Here is a 21832-nt window from a genome sequence, read left to right as displayed (position 1 = left end):
GGGTAAAAAATAAACTTAGGAAGTGCGTCTCCTAGGGGTAAAAATAAACTTAGGAAGTGCGTCTCCTAGGGGTAAAAATAAACTTAGGAAGTGTGTCTCCTATGGGTGAAACTTTAATGATTTAAACTAGGAAGTGCGTCTCCTATGAATGAAAATAATTTAGAAAGTGCGTCTCCTATGCATGAAATCTTAATTCAGGAAGTGCTTCTCCTATGCATGAAATAAAACCTAGGAAGCGCGTCTCCTATGGGTAAAATAGACTTAGGAAGTGCGTCTCCTATGGTAAAATCTTAATTTAGGAAGTGCGTCTCCTATGCGTGAACCATTTCCTTCTTCCTGAATTATTTACTTACCTGTGTTGTCTTCCCTCGAAACTGCTGGGGATAACACTGTTGGGGAATTATTTACTTACCTGTTGGGGGATAAAATGTTATCAGCTAGGGATAACGCTGTTGAGGATAACACTGCTGGGGATTTTGATTCCTTCAAAACTAGTGCTTCATTCTTCGGAAGGCTGGTCTTTTGCTTTTTTCGAGCACAAGTTTCATCCTTTTGTTCTGTCCACTGGGGAACAACTTCCTTCATTAAAACTTATTATGCTGGGGGTAACACCGGTTCAAAGACCACTTCCCTTGAAACTGGTGCTATCTTTATTCTTCCCCAAATGGGTACCTGACTTCCAGAAAATTTTCTAAATGGAAGGAAAATTTTCTGCCCCAGTTTGATAATCTCCCTTGTGGCATGCATTTCCGTCATCAATGCCATTTCCTTTACCTGTTTCAAATCAAACAAAATTTGTTAGTTTAAAACACGGTGGTTGGTTGTGATACTCCTACTGGGATGGCTTTTCCCTTTATCCTTCCCTGCTCTGCGTTCCGAAACTTGTTGGGGATGATATTATTTGCTGGGGATAATCCCTTTATGCTGGGGATATCCCTCTTCTTTTGTGGCATAGCTCGGAAATTGGCATTTCCCCGACCTTTTAGTCTCGTATGAATTTCCCAAATCATGCTCATTGTTCTCCTTGATTTGTCCCCGTGCCTTGGCCTTGAGGTTTACAACCTTTGATTTCGGCAAGGATATCCCTCTTGACATTCCTCAATCCTTTTGTCAATTCCCTTTTGCTGGGGATATCTTTCTTGATACTGGCCTCGTGCTTGTTCCTTGATGACTATACCATTTGGATGTACTAGTCAGATCTCATCTTGCATAATTGGAAAGCTGATGGCATATTTTGAAGTCATTTCTCACTTGTTCTGACCAAACAGACTCTACTGGGGAATTTTTCTATGAAAGGAGAAAGATAAAAAGGAACAGAATAAAAGACAAAGGAAAAATATTACTCTTTAACAAAAGAAACTATAAATAAAAACCTATCAAACGCAGATATCGACTCTAATGGTCATGACATGCACATGTGGCCTATCCCCCGCCGTCAATTGTCTTTCAAGATCTTCATTTGGCGATTCCCCATCTGATTCTCAATCTTATTCGACTTGTAGTGCCCGAAGGGTTTTCACTATCAAGCCTCTCTCATTTTGGTTTTTCTCTCAGCTTTCATCGCCTTATAGTGCCCGTGAAGATTTTCACCGATAAGACTCTCTCATTTGTATCATTTTCCAGATGGGGATTTGGAGTGTAGCCGATATGACTCTCTCTGCTGGGGATTAGAGTCCTTTCTACTGTGGATCAGAGTGTTATGTTCATCGGTAAGACTCTCATTTGTCTGACTTGGCATCTTTTGAAGACTGATCAGAAGGTCTTTCTTTGGACCATAATGTGGGTTTTTGGATAGGCTAGAAAGAAAGGGTATTAAAGGCTCAAAAACAAATCAATTTGAGGTTCAAAATTACAACCTTCGTAACCATATTTGTTTACAACAAGCGCAACCCTTGCCCCAGTTTCTTGCTTGGGGATTATTTATTTTTGTTATACTACGTTACACTATGCACACTTATGCACACTATGCACCCTATGCACATTATGCACCCTATGACCGAGCCGTGAAGTGCCTACGTATCCTCTTTGAGGAATCAGGTCAAACGTAGTTCCCAATTCCTCTGTTTTCTTCTGACTTTCTTTTGTTTTCGTTATCATTTCTCTTTTCTCTTTTTTTTTTCTCATTTCTCCTTTCTTTTTTGTCGTTTTTTCTTTCTTCTTTTTTTTCTTTTCTTTTGTTTACCTTCCACGCTTGTGTTTTCTAGTCGTTGCTACTGATTCCGAACGAGGGGTACGAAAGACAAATAAATAAGGCTCAAAAAGGGGTAACGAAGGATAAAGTGTTTAGGTAGCAGAACAAAATGCCTTCGTCATTCCAGTCTTCAAAACATGTTTAGTGCAAACAACACAATTAAACAAAGATTTGTAGCCTCTTCTGATGGTGTTGGACTTGACAATTATATTCACACATTTTCTTTTTCATTTGTCATTTCTAAAGCACCATTGGGCAACACTCTCACTCTCATTATCATGAACGACCCTCATGCCAATTTCGCGAATCTTGCTTTTAACGGTTTTCTTTGTGTTTTACTTGCTCTAGTTCCACATGACTCGAGCTCCGAATAATCTCAAACCGTCCTTATTTCCTTTAAATGTTCTGATCACCTTTCCGGGGTTTTATGATTAACTTTTAAGATTAGGCCCAAACTGTGTGCGCATGTCATGTCACTAGAATCGGCGGAACCAAAATGATAAAAGGACTAAACAAAAAGATGACTGGAAATAATAAAAGACCCGATTTTGCATTAGAATAACGGTGAAATGGTTTGAATAACAAAACAAATAAAACAAACCAGAATAAAATCCTAAAACAACCTGGACAAAACTAAACAGACCGCTATGACAAGATAAGAAAGTTTGACACAAGACAATATCAGAATTACAACCCTAATAATCCGGAGAACAGAAATGACAACAAAATAAGCCACCAAAAGCTTCTCTCTTGCTAACCAAGGAACGGAGCGTCCTCCCACTTTGTCAAAACTGGCATCTTAGCCACTGAGCCTCGCATCAGTATTGCCCAGACCATTGCCAACTTCAATATCATCAACCTTAGTCAACAAGTCCCCAATAGGATTCGAGTGCTTCTGTCCTCAGGCCTGATCCCCGCAAAGTGTGCTTCTGGATCTTGTATTTCCGGCTTACCACAAACCAACCACCTAACTTTCTTTGTGATTCAAAGCAAAACAGGTTAGAATGGACTCAGTCGGTCCTCATTATTAACAACATCTTTTTTTCTTTTTCTTTTTCATTTTTTTTCATTTTTTTTTCTTTTTCTTTTTTTTCCATTCTCTTTTTTTTTGTGGTCGAATCTTATGGAGATTGCCTACGTATTATGATCCTGCATGAATCAGACCTTGCGTAGTTCGGACCAATAAAAGATAAATAATAATAAAATATCTTTTTTTTTCAATTTTCATATTAAAACAAACTGGGTTTCAAAGGTTTGAAGGTGACCTACAAACTCGAAAATCAAACAACCCACATATTCTAATCAAAAGATTTACAAACTCCAAAAACAAATGGCTAGCTTCCTTTCTCCATTTGACAAATGCAACCGAACGGTTATTTTTTGCAAATGTGGCCCCTTCCAAATTTCACATGAATTTTGAGGCCGGGGAGGATTATTTTATGACACTTTACAAACTTGTTCGTTCTTTTACGAAAATAGCCTTTCGACAACTGAAAGATACTCTAAGGCTATTTCGGCAAGAACGATTTAAGACGCGGCCGAAGCTGGCTCGGCTTATTTTTGACTAAAAACCCAAACGGTATTCACCTGACCGCTGACTCTTTGTTTTTTTTTTCAAATTACAATAAAAACCTGGTGTTGCAAACACGGCCCTTCAGCGCCTCGGGGACGAAGATTTTTAAGGTTGTGTGGGTCAACTGGACAAAAAATACTAAAAAATGATCCAAAGGTGGCTGTTTATGCAAAGTCAGCCCTCCGGCGTCCCTTTCGGGAACATTCGGCTATGTTTTGACAAAACAGCATCACCCGACTTCTTTATGACAAAATTAAAATTTTGACATGTTTTTTTTTTATTTATTTGTTTGTTTTTGGTTATTTTAGCAAAAAAAGGGGAGGTTGGACCCGATGAGGGTTGCCTACGTATCTCACATCCGGTGAGAATCAAACCCGCGTAGTTTGGGCAATGATGAATGAAGTAAATGAACTAACCTTTTTTTAATTTATTTTTTTTAAAGGAAAGACTTATAAAGAAGAAAGGGAGCATTTTTGAAAGAAATGCTTCTAAAAATATTTTTTTAGAAGAAATTAGAAGAAAATATTTTTAAAAAAAAAAACAATAAAAAAAAACTTTCTAATGAAATAAATAGTGGAAAATATTTTTGGATTTTTCTTTTCAAAACTGGGGGTCTAAAAAAACTTTTCTAGAAAGGAAATAAAGAAAAATACTTTTTGGATATATATATATATATATATTTGCAAAAAATAATAAAATCACGTTCAACACACGACTCTTTTTTTTTGGCATTTTCATAAATAAATAAAAAAACCATTTTAAAAACAAGACTCTTTTTCATTTTCATTTTTCATGGCAAGACAAACTATTTTTCTTTTCTTTTTTTTTATTTTGAAAACAAGAACAAAGTGAAGATTTTTTTTTCGTTTCACCAAAATGACTAACCTATCTTCCAAACTTAAAAAATAAAAAGACTCTTCTTTTTTTTCTTTTTTTTGAGTGAAATAAAATAAAACATTTTTCTTTTCTTCACTTTTTCAAGATTTTCGGCAGAATTTCGACAGTATTTGTGTATTGTTTTTTTTCTCTTCCTAAAATAGGCGATTAATTCTCTACACTGTTACCTCGCTCTTCTTTTTTTTTTCATAATTTTCCAATATTCCTGATTTTTCGAAGCCGGTCAGCATGCAAGTCTGAAGCAAATAAATGTGTAAAGCAAACAGGATGCTGCAGGATGGTCTTTTCATTTCAGGTTGCTAGTCCTAGACGGACCCAACCCCTATGTTGAGTCCCCTAAGTCAAAGCAACATGATGCAAATAATCGTTCCTACTAGGGATCCGACATGAAGTCATGTTATTCTATGTTCAAAACCTGAGTCGGTGTTCTAGACTGTGTACCCAAGCGGACAACTCGAATCGAGGAGGGGGTAACTTTCCGGGAACCAAAGGGCCATCCGGCTTAGTAACTTGTCCGGCCTCTTTCCTATTTCAAGGTATGACACTAACAGAATAAGGAGTCTCAACCAGTAAGCACATCCCCGGAGGTAAGAAGAGTATGGTTTCGGCACAATTTATATACAGTTCAGATAATATCAAAGCGGTAAAAGCAGCATTTAGCACATTAGGCTCAAACATGTAAAAATCAGATAAAGCCAAATATAACAATTTATCTAAGCTCGAATTTCTAACCCTGAACCAGTGGTTCTGGGTTAATTCCCCATCAGAGTCGCCAGAGCTGTCACACCTCCTTTTTTCGCCCCCGCGAGGGGTGAAGGAGTTTTTCCAATTAAAGAACAATCGAAACGGGATTTGTTTATTTATTTCAGAGTCGCCACTTGGGAGATTTATGGTTTTCCAAGTCACCAATTTAATCCCGGATCGAGGAAAAGAATGACTCTGTATTACAATCCGCGAACCAGAAATTCGGATAAGGAATTCTGTTAACCCGGGAGAAGGTGTTAGGCATTCCCGAGTTCCGTGGTTCTAGCACGGTCACTCAATTATCATATTCGGCTTGTTTATCTGATTTTTTATACAATTATGAGCTTATGTGCAGATTTTAACTCTTTACCGCTTTCATTATTATTATTATTGTTATTATTTTACGGAGAATTGCAACATTGTGAAAACGTATTTCAGACCACGTCGCAATCAATGCACCCATGGTTATCGACACATTTCGACTCCATTGAGATTTGGATTTGGGTTACATAAATGCACACCCATATTTAAGAAAATGATTTGTTAAAGATGCGCCTAGAACGACTAGCATATTGTTGTTTTTGGAAAGGCCGTAAAATTTCTCTAGACGGCCAACTCCGATGTTCTAAGTAATTAATGCATACATTTGTGAGGGCCCCGCAATCTATATATTTTACTAGGCGAGGCTCATCTCATTTATTTTAAATGGACAAATCCTAAAGCGACTACATTTTTTCTATTAAAATTAGTCTCTAAAATAAAGAAAGAAAATCCTAATTAATTACGAGCCTTTTTTTTATTTAAGAAAGCATGACATACTAATTGCTATATTAATACAAATATTGATGAAAAAGAATTTTACAAAAAAAAATTCGAAATTATAAATAAAAATAAATTTCGACAACTAATATTCAAAAGAATAAAATATAGCTAGAATAAAACTCGCATTGTTATAAAAAACTATTGAGATTAATTATTCATAACCATTTGAAACTAGATTTAACCATAATTACTAAAGCTTATTAGAAAGTTTATTAAACTTAAACGTTCTTCTAATCTTGTTTGAACTCAAATCATGCCTTAATGCCTAATTCACGAAATTTAGTTCAAATTCATGCCTTAGCTAAATTTAGCTACTTGTTTACGATTAACCTACTGTTGATAATCTTAAAACCTTCATAACTAGCGAGTTAACCTGTTTTGCCGAGCCGATTCATTAAAGACTAACTTATGTTATTTTCTTTTATTCCAATTATTATTCAGTAATACATGAAATAGCCTAAATACAATCAATAAAAGGAAAAAAGAAAAAGCGAAATCAAAACTTCAAAATTCCATTCTTCATATGCATTCATGCTTCCACATTATTATCTTGTAATAGCTAGTATTACAGTCGTGTACCTGGTATTGGAAACAAAAGAAGATGAAGATGAGAATCAGCAGCAGTAGTAACAATACAGCACAGCAACAACAGCCCAGCAACAGTAACAACCCAGGAACAGAGTTTGCAAACCGGCGGAGTAGTAATCCCAAAAAAGAAGCTTCAAGTTTCGATGAAACAACAACAATTAATGCTGATTTCAAACAATGAAGGAAAGTAGAAGATTTTTTTTTTCAGTTTTTGTTCTCTCCTTTAGTTTTGAAATTTCTCCAATTTCTATCTCTCAAAATTCTTCCAAAATCTCCTCCCCAAATTCAATCCCCTCATCCCCCCTTATATACAAAGCAAGACCCCCTTTTACCTCTTTCCCCTTTAACTTTTATTATTACCCACACTTTTACTTTATTAAAAGTAGTCAACGTGGGCCCCCCGTATTCCCTTTTTTTGAAAAGTAGTCAAAGTGGGCACCCATGTTCCCTCTTTTTGAAAAGTAGTCAAAGTGGGCCCCTTGTTCCCTCTTTTTGAAAAGAAGACATCATTATCCACCTTTTCCTTTTTGCTTTTATCATTACGTCTTGTCCCCCACCATAATTAAATAATCTACAATTGGTTAATTCCCGTATTACCCCTAAAACTACTTTTACTGCCCTGATTCAAAATCTGTTATAACTTCAAAAATCTGTCCAAATAACAATTATCGCACATTTAAATAGCAATTAACTATAAAAATCACATAATTTAGACGTTAAATGCTAAAAATGCAACGTACATTATTTTTATGATTTTGTAAAACAAACTTAAATAAATACTAAATGCAAATGCGACATATTTTTGTAACTTTTTATTAATTTAACCAATAAACACGCACAGACAGAAATACAAATAATTATCAAAAATGCCACAAAAATTCTAAAATTGCACACAAAGGAAAATTGTTTTATTTTGGATTTTTTGAGAGTAATTCTCTCATTGGGAAAAAATCACGTGCTTACAATGGGAAACAAAGGGTTTGAGTTTTGGATCAAGTTGAGCATGTTTAACTTCACCTTCTTGCTTCTTTACCCATGAGCCCTTCACACACATATACCCCATACTTGCAAATGCTCTTGAATTGTAAGATTTTGAGACAGATATGAAGGGATATTCAAATATGGAGATATTATGTGCCTCCAGAATGTGAGTGATGGTCATGCCATAGGGTAGACTAGTGGGATCATCATCACTTTCAATCATAAAATTGATGACCCAGGAGGACAATTTGATCTTGAGTTTTGTCACAAGGCAAAAGACAAGAAAGGTATCTCTTTGAGAGAAGGTGGAGAAAGATCTAGTACGAGGAAGCAGAGTAGTTGCAAAAATGTGGCCTAGAACAGGAGTTTTAAAGATAACATTACTACGACCTAACTAGTTTGGGAGAGAATCAAATGGACACTCAGCAATACATCGTTTTGCTTGATCAAAGGTGTTTTCAAAGTCATCAGTCCAGGAAATTTTGAAAAGCATGGGACTAGAACACTTATACTGGAAAATTGAATCAAACATGACACAATCAATAATAATGCGCTTCCCTAACACTAAGGATTCCAACTTATCGTGCTTACTGTAATGAAGATTTGCATACACCATTTCCACTAGGGTTTCATAGACTTTAGGAGGGGGAACATAAAAGAATTTAGACCAACCTTAATGAACAAACAGATTTTTTACCTTGCAATTTAGGGCATCATGGTCATCATGGTCGACTACCCTCCCATGAGCAATTGGCTTGTCTTTCAAAGCAATGAAAAAGCCCCTATTTAGAGAGTCCCATAACATAAGGTCAGACTCTAAAGAGCTAGAGAGATCTATAATCGGCTTCTTTGGAGTAAAGGATTCAAGAGGTTCTTCCATATGCCTTTTCCCGTACTTTTTCTACTAAAGTGTGCGAGTGGTCTGGAAGATCCGCCTGAGAAGAGGAAAAACCTTCAAAATGATCGGACCCTAAGTCTACCTGTTCCGGAGGTGGAGATGGGGGTTTAGTTCTGGGGGGAGTACTTTTCCTAGTAGAGGCAGAAGGATTTTTTGAGTGTTTGGCCATGGAAGAGCTTTTGGTGAGAGAACGTTGTGGAGAGGGTTTCTTGGTGATCGAGACGATAGAAACTGAAAAGGGTTTTAAGGTATTAAAAAGGTTTTCTGACGGTTGAGTATAGAAAAGGAAGGGGTGTCATTGAACAGACGTGATGATAGGGTTTCCTTCTTTTAACTCTGAACTGATGTGAAAAGAGATGAAAAGGGAGGGAAATTGGAGGCGTAATTAATGATCAGAAAACAACAAATTTCGAGCATTAGGCATAAGAAAATAATAGTGACACATAGGCCCCAACATTAATGATTAATGCAAACAATACCAAGTAATTGTCTTAAAGAGCAAAATCTATCCTCTAGTGATGGCTTAGTAATGATATCCCCTAGTTGATCAGTAGTTCTAACAAAAAAATAGTTCTATATTTTCTTTAAGAACATGATCTCTAATAAAATGATGCTTGATATGTATATGCTTACCCCTAGAATGATGCACAAGATTCTTAGATAGACAAATAGCACTAGAGTTATCACAGAAAATTGGAATAGGTTTAAAGAATACTTCATAGTCACCCAATTGATGAGACATCCATATTAATTGTGCACAACATTGTCTAATGGAAATGTACTCAGCCTCAGTCGTGGAAAATGCAACTGATCCTTGCTTTTTACTGTTCCAAGATATTAGTGCCTTTCGAAGTAATTGACATGTTCCACTGGTGCTTTTTCCGTCTTCCTTATCACCTACAAAATCTGCATCTGAAAACCCTTCTAATTTAAAATTGTTAGATTGTGGATACCATAATCCATGAGAGATAGTTCCAATGAGATATTGAATAATTCTTTTTACTGCAGACAAATGTGATTTCTTAGGAGCTGACTGAAACCTGGTACATTTACAGACACTAAACATAATATCTGGTCGACTAGTAGTTAGATAAAGAAGTGAGTCAATCATTCTACGATACTTAGTTTCATCAACAGGAATTCCCTATTAATCTTTGTCAAGACTTGTTGAAGGACTCATTGGTGTGCCAATAGCTTTAGCATTGCTCTTACCTAAATTTTGGATCAATTCCTTATTGAAACCCAATTTTTCCCTCTATATTTTAAATAAGCATAAATACCTTCAAAATAGCATATATATATATATATATATGCATATATGAGCATGTACAAGGTTTTTATAATTTTTCCCATAATTTTAGGATTTAAATTGATTTATTTTCTCCCCTTTTATTCATAAAATCCCCAATAAATAGTTCCCAAATTATTGTTATGATGATTTATTCATTTAATTTCTATACTTATGCCAAAATATGGCTAATATAATTTTTATGCATTTTTATAATTACATTTGGTATTTTTAAGCTAAATAGCATATAATTGCAATGTTAGCCCATTTTAAGGTACAATTATATTTTATATGCATAAAATTGGGCCCTATATTTTTAAAATGTTAATTATGCATTTTAAATCATGTTGGCACCTTAAATTATTTTTCAAAAATTACCTATTATTTTTATAAATTAAAATGGTGAAAATTGGCTATTTAAATAATGGCCAGATTTGGCTTTCAATTGTAGCAATCAGACCCCTCCCCAGCCCAATTTCCTATTAAATAACTCGACCCAGAACCTATAAACCCCTACCCAAACCCAAAACCCACCTACCCGGTTGAATCCTGACCGTTGATCTCCTAGATCAACGGTCCAAACTAGCCCATTCCTTTTTTAATCCTAAAGATCCCTTAACCCTAATCACTTTTCTAAACTGGCCGCCTTCAGATGCTCTCATCTCTCTTCTCTCTCAATATAAGCCTAATCACTTTCAACCACCGCCTCCTTCTCCGGTCATCTATGGCGACTACCTTTCAACCCTAAGCCTCTAATGGTCACTCCACCGCCTTGTTCATTATCTCTAAGGACTTCAAGGGTCCTGGGCCATGCCGATTTGGATCTAGGGTTTCTATTTCTGTTACTCATGGCTTCTCCAGTGTGATTTGGGCAAAATCACACCTTATATGTCACGATCGGTGAAGTTTACAACAGGTTCTTTCGATTTCTATTTGGGTTTCCTTTGAAACCCTAACTCTCATCTGAATCTCTCAGATCTGTGCTATTTTTATGCTTTAAGTCTATTTCTTCCTATGTTTTGCGCTATTCTCGATCTTCTTCTAAAAGATCCTCAACTTTAAACTGTTTTTACTTTCTTTAAAAAATTAGGGGTTTCTCGGAGTTCTTTCTACACTTGTTTTAACCGATTTTCTTTATGATTAAACCTCTTTTCTTGCTTGTTTTGACCGATCTTATGTTCTTACTAACTTTTAATTCGCCTATGTCAAAAGCCCTAATTTCTAAGATTTTTTTTGCTTTGGTTCTGTGTGTTAGCCTGTTTCCTTGATTTTTGATAATCTTCCGTGGTTACCATGCTTTGAATGTATTTTACTGAATCCTTAGTCTACTTATGTCACTTCTGTATGACTGTGCTCATTTTGTTTGTTCATTCTTGCTTCTTTCTGTCAATATGGCTAACCTTGCATGTTTGCTACGTCTGTTTGATCTTCCCTATTTATATGTTGAAAATACATAATCATGACTCCCTCTTGATTGATTATGATTTCCTTAATTGATGGTGATTGAAAGATTTTCTTTTAAACCCCTAAAAGCTTTACCTCGTATGTTTAAGCTGACTAATTTCATTACCATATTTTCTATGATACTTTATTTCTACTGAGTCGTGTCCTTAATTAAGGTTTTATGAATTTAGTCCTAATCGACTACTCTATGCTTACTGAACCTTGGCTCCTTCCTTATTTAGTCATGTACTGATTTTTCTTCTTGCCTTATATGATACTGAATCATCCCGTTTGATTTGATTCCCTTAACTTATGGGAGTACTTCCTTGATTCTTTAATTGATTGATTCTGAGTTCTTCAATTATTATATTACTATGATTCTTACCTTATTTCACTACCTACTTTCAACTATAAATACTCTAAGTCTTTCATTAACACACACGAACACTTGGTTTTCAAAACTACCTCTCTTACTAATAATGTCTGCTCTCCCTCTTTCTCTTGTGCTATTTGCTACTATTAGCCGGCTACAAGCCAAGAGTAATCATATGTGCTCTCTTGTTCTTTCATTCTGCTAACTTCTCTCTTCACTGGTATGTCTTAGTTTTAATTTAAAGCCTCAACAACAACATGTTTCTCTTATTGTTTCAGTTTCTCTTATTTCTAGCCTGCTTCTACCTGTGGTTCTGTTGTGAAACTTGTAGTTAAGTTACATTATGAACATGTTATTATATCTCCCCTTCCTTTTAGATTAATGTATTCCCTTATGTGTGTTTCAAAGCATGCCTTGTCAATTACCTTTTACTTCTTGTGTGCTTACCATCCTATGAATCCCCAAATCTTATCCCCTTCTATGTGTTTGTGTTCTTCCTAACTGGTTTGTGATTATGCAAGTATCAACTATTTTTGAGCATGTCCAAACCAGTCCTAAGACCCTTGCTGGGTTATGTGTTTGCATTCAAATGTCTATGTGTCCCAAACCCCTTGACCCTTGTGTGACTACTTAATTCATTTGGATTCTGTAGACTGGTTGTGCGTGATCCTATCTTAAGGTGTTTGAGTTTTATTTACTACTCCAACTTTTTTGCAAACAATCTCTGTTGCTTTACTAATTGCATTCAAAATAGATTTTTTAATTCAGTCTTTAATAAACCTCTTTCAACTTGTGTCCTGCACTTTCACTTTACTCTTAGTCAATAAGTTTTGCCCCCTCTAGTATGTGTACTGCCTTGGGATCCTCTTGAGAGCCCTCTGAACTCTAGCATAATGAGGCTAGCCTTTCCACACTGCACTAGTTCAATCTTGGTTGCTAAGTCTGGGTGTTTATGTAGCTTGGCAAGCCGTCCCTTATGGGTTGTTGAAGTCAGCCCCTTTGTAGGGAAACTTTCGTATCTATAATTTAGTTTGCTTTCTTGGAGTCTCTTACTTTGTTCTTTATACTGTGGTATCAGAGCCAGCCCATCCATTCGGAGGGAGGAACAGTTTACTAAATATGTCTGAGTCATTTCCATCATCCTCTTCCCTAGCAAAAATGAGTCTCATACTCTATATAAAACCTTGTCCAAAAACTATGATTACCTCTATAAAGTAGATATCCTGCCCGATGAACAAAAAGTATCCTCCACTAAACTACCCCTCATAAACCCCTACTTAGCTTTTGCCAAAAAATCGTTTGCACCTTGGTCCCAAATTCGTTCCTTAGTCCAACACAGAGCAAAAGGAGTTAAAGAATATGTTGTTGCCTTAAAACTTGACTAGCATCCTATTCTTGCCACTCGAGAAGAACAATTTATCACCCTTCAAATCCCAAATGATTTTCCCATGGCTTTACCCATATCCATTTTGGTGCTATCCGAATTGCTTTAACATATCACAGAAGAAAAGGTCAACCTCTTGTAGCTCGACTTTCTCTTCTAGATACAAGATACTTGGAGTACCAACATACAAATTTGGGTATTGCAGAAGTTACCCTGAATGTTGGACTGTCTTCATAACTATCTTTCCAAATTTCAACATGTCCCTTTATGATCCACACTTAACCGAAGCACTAAAAATCCAAGTCCAAATCCAAGGAGCCCCTCAAGCCAAAGATTCCATCCAAGCCACTCTTCATCACCAAATGGAGTGGCGAGTCCAAAATCATGCCATGGATCTTTGCCTTCCCGGAGGAAAAAATGCTTTACTCTTAAATATTGATGCTACCAAAGGAAACACCATGTGTACCCAAATACCCAGACAAATTTTCAGAGATGAACTTGTCAAAATTCTTCCTGACTCCTGGATCACAAATTATGAAAAGTTAAGAGAACCGGAGGAATCTCTGCAATCTGGTGAACCAACTTTTACCAAAAAAATGACAAAACCGTCTGCATAAGCTTTGACCATTCCCATCTCAAAAAACCCAATAAAACCATCTTTTCTTGCCAAATGATTCGACATAAAGATACAATAGATACATATCCTGAACCTGATGGAGAGTTCTTTTGGAATATACAAAGCATCATGGAAGAACATGGCTGGTGTCAAAATTTTGACAGAGAAGGAAAAAGGGCTTGGTGATTCAAATGCCCCTTTACGGGACACTGCCCTTGAGATCTTGATTGCGACTGCCAAGACTATTTGGAAGATCCAATTGAAGAATATGATGAAACACCAGCGTTATTGGGAAAGGTTCGGCCTCAACAAAACCAAACCAAAATCCAAGAAAAAGGGGAAGACCACTGAAAAACATTTTCGAGCCAAATATGAAAATAAAGATCCTTCAATTGGCTCATTAAGCCGTCCAGGTAAATATGAATTTCTTGTCAGTTACAAACCCCAGGAATGGCCAAAATTACCAGAAAAACTCACTCCAAGGTGGGAGGATAGTGAAACCATACCCAAACCCAAATCACCATCAGTTAATACCCCAGAATCCAAAAAGCCACCTGAACCTGAAACTTTACCAACTCAAAAAACCACAAATCCCACCCAACCACAGATCTTCATGTTAAGTCCTCCAAGCTCCAGTCATACCCTAGATTTTCCTTCACTCCAACCTTTTGAAAAGGAGGGTATAAGCCATGCTCCAAAAATTCCCAAGAAAAACATAGTGCTACCTATTGGAGAAAAGCCCCCAACAAGTTACACCGAAGCAACAATGAACTGGCAATCAGAAAACTCCATCTGCCAAAACAAGTTGTTGAATAACATTGGCAACGCCGTAAAGAACATGGACCATACACAAAACAAAATGATGAGCAAAGTGGAAACAATTTAGAAAAAGATGGAGCAAACATCGTCTCACCATGCCGGAATAATCAAAGCCTTGGAACTGAGGTTGGGAAATTTACAATACGAGATTTGTCCTCCAGGAACTTCACTTTTCCAATTTTTCCAACAACAACAAAAGGAGACGATTTCCATCAGAGAACAAATTCAACTTTTAAGAAATGACCACTTTGAGTCACAAAATACCCCAGTTTTCCCCTCAAAACCTACCTTCTTCCCTATGTCTCCACAAGCATATTCCCCACCTAAATTAGACTACACCTTTTCTACTTTTCCATATACCTCACAAAATCTAGTCACTTTCACCCAATCCTTAAAAGAAGAACATGATTTTGATATTGAAAAAATGGTTTGGGAAAGGAAGGACTCTCTTGCGGCGCAAAAACAAACAAAGAAAAGGCGAGACCAAGGAGAAAGTTCAAAAGGATCGAAGCCTGAGAGGAGATCAATGCTCTCGTAGTCGTTCCTCAAGTAGAACTCAAGGTCTATACATCCAAATGGGATAAACCAACTCGAGTTATTGCTTTCATCGACACCGGAGCTGCTTCCTCACTCATAAATCCTGTTGTTCTCCCTGAAGATCAATGGGTGCCGCACTTTAAGGATTTTAACACTGCATCAAATGGAATCCTGACTACCACCTCATCATAAAGCATCCAGTCACAATTGAGTTCTTTCCAATATTGAAGTATAGAATCAAGCTGAGAGGGTCTGATGTACTAGGAAAAGATCTTATTGTTGGATTCGACATTTACAGACAACTTAGGGATCAACTCCAGATCAAGGCTAACGGGATAGCTTTTAAAAAGCAGTTCAAACTTTATTCTGAGATTCCAAGGCTATTCCAAATCACCAATGACAAACAAATCAAATAGATTGAGCAAAATCTCATTGAACATTCATGTGCTGAATCCCACAAGGATTCATGAAGAAAGGAAAAAGCTCGTTATGGAAAAACCAAGAGTTTTTTATCAAGCTCCCTTTCAAGAAAAATGAAAACATCTATCCGACAAAGGCCAGTCATTCAGGCATGAATCCAGATCATCTTCAGCTTGCAAAGAAAGAATGCGAAGAACTTGATCTGATAGAGCCATCGGATTCACAATAGGCATGCGAAGCATTTTATGTCAACAAAAGAGCAGAGCAGATAAGAGGAAAACTCAGGTTAGTTATTAATTACCAGCCACTTAACCATTTCCTCCAAGATGATAAATTCCCTATCCCAAATAAACTCACTCTTTTCTCCCACTTAGCCAAGGCCAAATATTTTTCCAAGTTTGATTTAAAATCTAGATTTTGGCAATTATGAATCCACCCTGAAGAACGACCGAAAATGGGATTTTGCATCCCCGATCATCACTTCCAATGGAAAGTCATGCCCATCGGGTTGAAAACTGCACCCTCCTTATTCCAAAAAGCCATGATAAAAATCTTCCAACCCATCCTCCATACCTCCTTAGTTTACATTGCTGACATCCTGTCATTTAGTGATACATTGGAAGAACATGTCAATTTGCTTCGTCAATTTGAGGCATTGGTAGCACAGTACAGGATCATGCTTTCAACAAAAAAGATGGTTCTTTCTCAAAAAGAGATCGATCTTCTCGGAATGTATTTTGTCCCAGGTGAATACAGTCCAGGACCACATATATGCCAGGAATTACTCAAATTTCCAGATACCAACCTCACAACAAAGCAGATCCAACAATTCTTGGGTGTAATAAATTATGAAAGAGATTTCATCCCAAATATCTCTACATATATTTCACCACTCACAGAAATGCTAAAAAAAATGCTCCATCATGGGGAGAGAAACAGGATGAAGCAGTCAGAAAAATAAAGGAGATATCTAAAAATGTCAAGTTCCTCTACATCCCTTCAAATGGAAAGAAGCAAACTAATGCCAGCAATGAATATTGGAGTGTTGTTCTATTTGAAGAAAAAGATGGCCAGAGGAAAATATGCGGATAAACTAGTGGAAAGTTCAAAGATGCCGAGCAACATTATCACTCCACTTTCAAGGAAATTCTTGCAGTAAAGAATGGAATCAAGAAATTCAATTTCTTCCTTATTCATACAGAATTTCTAATAGAGATGGATATGAAGGCCTTCCCAAAAATGATCCAGATAAATGCAAAAATTATTCCCAATCCTCAGCTTCTCAGATGGGCTCAATGGTTCTCTTCATACAAATTTCAAGTCAAACACCTGAAAGGAAAGGATAATATTCTCGCGGATTTTCTGTCTCGACCAGAAGAATTCTCAAAAAGTTTTTCCCCAGCAAAACTGAAGTCAAAGCAAAAGCTAATTAGCCACATCTTCATGCTCTCAAATATACCAGGAACAAGTTCATTAAAGCCAACAGCCCATCCACCGGAGTTGTTCAACCTCATGGATCCCTTTGATCCGTCAATTATTATGGAAAGAAGAACTTATTATGAGCTTCAAGTTTTCCGGCAACATGGAGGATCAATTCTCAAGCCATATGGGGTTAATCCAGAAAATCCGTTATGCCATATATTCATAGCTCAAGCCAAGGATTTCCACAAGAACTATTATGGTTTTTCTGGTACCTATGCCATCAGTATCATATTTTCATGGAATTCAAATGCAATGTCTTCAAGGATTTTGATAACATTGCACCAACCCTTAAAGTATTTTTTGCTATGGTTCAAACCTAGAAGATATTGGATAAAATGTTTCAACGATTCCTACACAGCAAAGATATTCATGTTCCACAGGCCAGTGAAGATTATTAATGGAAAAGTCCAGGCACAAATCAGAGTCATCATTCTGGTGGAAATTTCCCGTGTCCATTTTATCAATGGAGGAAGAATATAGCGAGGCACAAAGAATCCTTTTTCAGTAAAATAGGTGCATCCTGAGAGAGATATGGCCGAAAAATTGGGCAAGCTGGAATTATACCAAAACTCATCCTCACTGGGAAAGAGTCCGGGAAGCAGCAAAAGAGTATCAAACCCCATACGAAGTCATCCGAGAAAAAATCACTCACGACATTTCTAGATTAAAGTTGTGGATTACATCTCTCAATCCAAAGGAGAAAGAACATAGTGGAGAAGGACCGTCAAGTTCCAGGCATTACTGTACAAGGTCTTTGAAAAGATGCCTAGAAGACAACCCTAGAATCAATGAAGGATAGTTATCTAAATCCCTACTAATCCCACCATAATCCTACATTACCCACCAAAAAAAACCTTCAAAATCATCTACCCATGCCAAGACAAATTTCCACATCTTTCCATACTATCCGGGCCTCACTTCCACTTGTTTTTACATGCTTCGTCACATGCAACACCCTACATTCACATGTTGTCACATGCTCCCTCATACTTTCACATGCTACACCATGTATATTTCGCCCCTTTCACATGTTTTCAGGAGCTTTTTAGTTGTTTTGCCTAAAGTCCTTTACATGCCAAGAAGGACCCACATGTAGATAAGTTTGCCATGTAAGATAGGTTTATTTTATCATGTAAGTTTGTCTTGTAATAACCTCCTAGTCCTATATAAAGGAGGCCTTGTAGTAGTTTGAAGATCTTCTTGGAACCTTTGTAAATCTTTTGTGATATATTACATATGAAGGCTTTCTAAATTTTCCTCTTATTCTTTCTTTCGAATTGATGAAAAGGCCGGTCCATGTATGAAAATAGAGTAAGAATACTCTTTCAAAGTTAGATTATTTTAGTACGAAAGTTTCCCTACAAAGGGGCTGGCTTCAATAACCCATAAGGGACGGCTTGCCAAGCTACACAAACAATTAATTTGTTTATAGTCGCAAATGTTTTCCTACAAAGGGGCTGGCTTCAACAACCCATAAGGACCCTTAGGGAACTTTGATGCACCTAGACTCTGATTTGTCTATGGAATTGAGGCTTATGAGACCATTGGAGGTTTTGGGAAACTTGGGCCTAATTGCAGGCTCCCTATAGAATAGCTTCTTGATTTTCTATTTCTACTTATGTAATTCATTCATTGACCTGTAATAATTTGTAAACAGATATTTGGGGCATTTAGTAAAAGGGTGGGTAGATGTATACTTTATGGGGTAATATGGGTAGAAATCCTGCTCTTAGGATCTTATTTTTCAAATCTTCCTGCTTTACTCAATAGAAAACATGCTCATAGGGTTTTACTCTTTTAAATCTGATTGTTTTGCCTAATAGAAATCATTCCTATAGGATCTCACTTCTAATTTCGTTTGCATCAGGTAGAAATCATGTTCTACATTCTGTCATGTTAGAAACCATGTTTATAGGTTCCAAAGAATCATGTCTTAAATCAGTAGATGCCATGCCTATAAAACTCAACTCCGATTTAGTTCTAATAAGTCTTTTTGTATGTTGCTGCAAATCGACTAAAACCAGTAATATGCCTAGATACCATGCCTATAGGGATATCTATTCGCAATTATATATGTTAATCTAATCATCCTAATAAATCAATTTCATTACGCCTTGTTCATTTTTAAAACTGGTCTTAGTAAGTGTTAAATATTTCCTGAAACAAGTTCTTTCAAAACTGCCTCAATGTCATTAGATATCATGCCTATAGGTATTAAAGGAGTCCATCTAAAAAACATGTTTGTTTCTGCAATATTCTGCATATAGGCAAGCCTTAGAGTGTTTTTCAAAAACTACATTTTCCTGAAGCTGTCTCTATCGCTTAACGTTTCTGACAAGCTTTTAAAAAAGGAATCCCTATGCAGCTACTAGGTTATAACTTCTGGGTATAAAAGTGGTCTATTTATGCATAATCACTTAGAGATCCTACTTTAGGACTTTGATTAATAAAGACCTTAACTGTGTTTGAGTCGTGCTGCTTGTATGTTTGTTTGAGGAGGAAACTTTGAGCCTCTTAATTGCTCCCACTATGTGTGAAAGTCCTAAATGTTTTGACTGTCGCCTAGAGTTTTCACCTTTCTAAACCTTAGGGGGACGTCTAGAACTACCTATAGGTAGAGGTCCTAACTTCCTCCGAGACCATTAAGAAGGGACGGGTAGCAGCACGCAATAGGTATCAGTGACCAAACACTCGCTTTGCATGACCAATAAAGGGATGGGAAGGGTAGACATGGGATATGATGACTACGTGTTAATGTCACGTGTAGCCCCTCATTGAGGAGTGTTTACCGAATATTGTGTGAGGTGATTCTATAGGATAACCAACCTAGGACCCTCTTTACCCAAATCCTCTCTTATTTAAATTTTGTTTGTACAACTTGTTCAAACCTTTATCTTACTACTTGAACTATCCAATGTGTCTTACTAGCAAATTATTTGATTCAACTGTTTATGTGGACTAATTTGTGAATATAAGTTCGGCTGGAACCCACAGTTGTGGACCAAGAGGGATGCCTAACACCTTCCCCTCGAGGTTACCTCAAGCCCTTACCCTAATCTCTGGTAATGCAAACCAACTCAGGAGTTAATCACTCTAGGTGCCCTAACGCACCATAATCTGTTAGGTGGCGACTCTTCAAATACCCAATTCCCAAAAGGAAATAAGTCATTACACCCCGTGAATGTCGAAACCCAGACTTTCTCCGCGGAGGAAAAAAGGGGGCGCGACATTCCTTTGTATATTTTGTCTGACATATCAACGTTCCTTCTTCAGATTGTTGAATTTGAAGTCCAAGAAGAACGTTAGTTCTCCCATCATACTCATTTCAAACTCACTTTGCATAAGATTTGAAAATTCCTTGCACAAAAGAGGATTAGCACTACCAAAGATAATATCATCAACATAAATTTGAATAATGAGATTACCTTCTGATGATCTTTTAATAAATAGTGTACTGTCTACTTTACCTCTTGTAAACCGTGATCAATATGAATGAGTTGAGTCTTTCGTACCATGCCCGTGGATCTTGTTTTAGTCCATACAACGGTTTGGTCATCTTATACATATGGTAGGGAAACTTTGAATCTACAAACCCAGGGTGTTGTTTTACGTATACTTCCTCTTCAATGAAACCATTCAAAAAGCACTTTTAACATCCATCTGGAATAGCCTGAATCTCTTAAAAGATGCATATGCAAGAAGAATTCGTATAGATTCCAGTCGAGCTACTGGGCAAAGGTTTCTTCATAGTCTACTCCTTCTTGTTGTGGATATTCTTGAGCAACTAATCTGGCTTTATTTCTTACAACTTTTCCATCCTCATTCAGCTTATTTCTGAAGACCCACTTTGTTCCAATTACTAGAACATTTTCAAGCCTGGGTATCAGTTTCCATACTTGATTTTTGTCGAATTGGTCTAGCACTTCCTGCATTGTTTTCAACAAGCTTGTGTCTTTCAGAGCTTCCTCTATTTTCTTTGACTCAATATAAGAAACTAGTGCTATGTTTGCTTTCTTCTTGAGAGCTCTCCTGGTTTTCATTCCCTCGCTTGAATCTCCTATGATAAATTTTTTAGAATATTCAGGTTCACTTCTCCATTCTTTTGGACGAACTATATGAGTAGTTGACTCCTTCGGAGATTCTGGTAGATTGTTGTTGGTTTCATTAGTTGACTCTATCACATCATCAGATCTATTAGTGTACTCTTGAGATTTGCTTGTATCCTAAATTTCTTGAGCTTGATTTTCATTACCTGCAATAATTCCTTTCTCGGTCGAAGTGTTATTTTCATCAAATATAACATGTACTGATTCTTCCACACAGTGTGCATAGACTCTAAAAGGTCTGATGTTCAATGAATAATCCAAAAAAATACCTTCATCATTTCTTAGATCGAATTTTCCAAGATTGTCCTTACTATTATTGTGAATGAAATACTTACTTCCAAACAAATGAAAGTAACTAATATTGGGTCATTTACCTTTTCATAGTTCATAAGGTGTTTGCTTCAAAATAGGCCTTATAAGACATCGATTGAGAATGTGACATGCAGTACTTGCTCCTTCTGCCCATAAGTTATTTGGCAGTGAATATTCTAGTATCATAGTTCTTGCCATATCTTGCAGGGTCCTATTTTTCTTTTGAACGACTCCATTTTGTTGGGGCGACCTTGGTGCAGAGAAGTTGTGAGTATATCCTTGATCATTACAGAAGTCTTCAAATGTTCTGCACTCAAATTCTCCTCCATGATCACTTTCAAATTCGATTGAACCAATT

General features: G+C 36.8%; 1 protein-coding gene across 1 annotated transcript; it reads right to left on the bottom strand.

Moving 5' to 3' along the window:
- Window positions 1–20781: 20781 nt before the first annotated feature.
- Window positions 20782–21440, bottom strand: LOC138877498 (uncharacterized mitochondrial protein AtMg00820-like). Its single transcript, XM_070157110.1, has 2 exons — window positions 21432–21440; window positions 20782–21279 (listed from the first exon to the last, which is right to left on the bottom strand). The coding sequence occupies exons 1-2, from the start codon at window positions 21438–21440 to the stop codon at window positions 20782–20784; spliced, it is 507 nt and encodes a 168-aa protein (XP_070013211.1).
- Between the last annotated feature and the right edge of the window lie 392 nt (window positions 21441–21832).

This window comes from Nicotiana sylvestris, chromosome 9 (assembly GCF_000393655.2).
Source record: "Nicotiana sylvestris chromosome 9, ASM39365v2, whole genome shotgun sequence".
NCBI lineage: Eukaryota > Viridiplantae > Streptophyta > Magnoliopsida > Solanales > Solanaceae > Nicotiana > Nicotiana sylvestris.
Note: the sequence above shows the minus strand (reverse complement) of the source record. Positions and strands in the feature narration are given on the sequence as shown.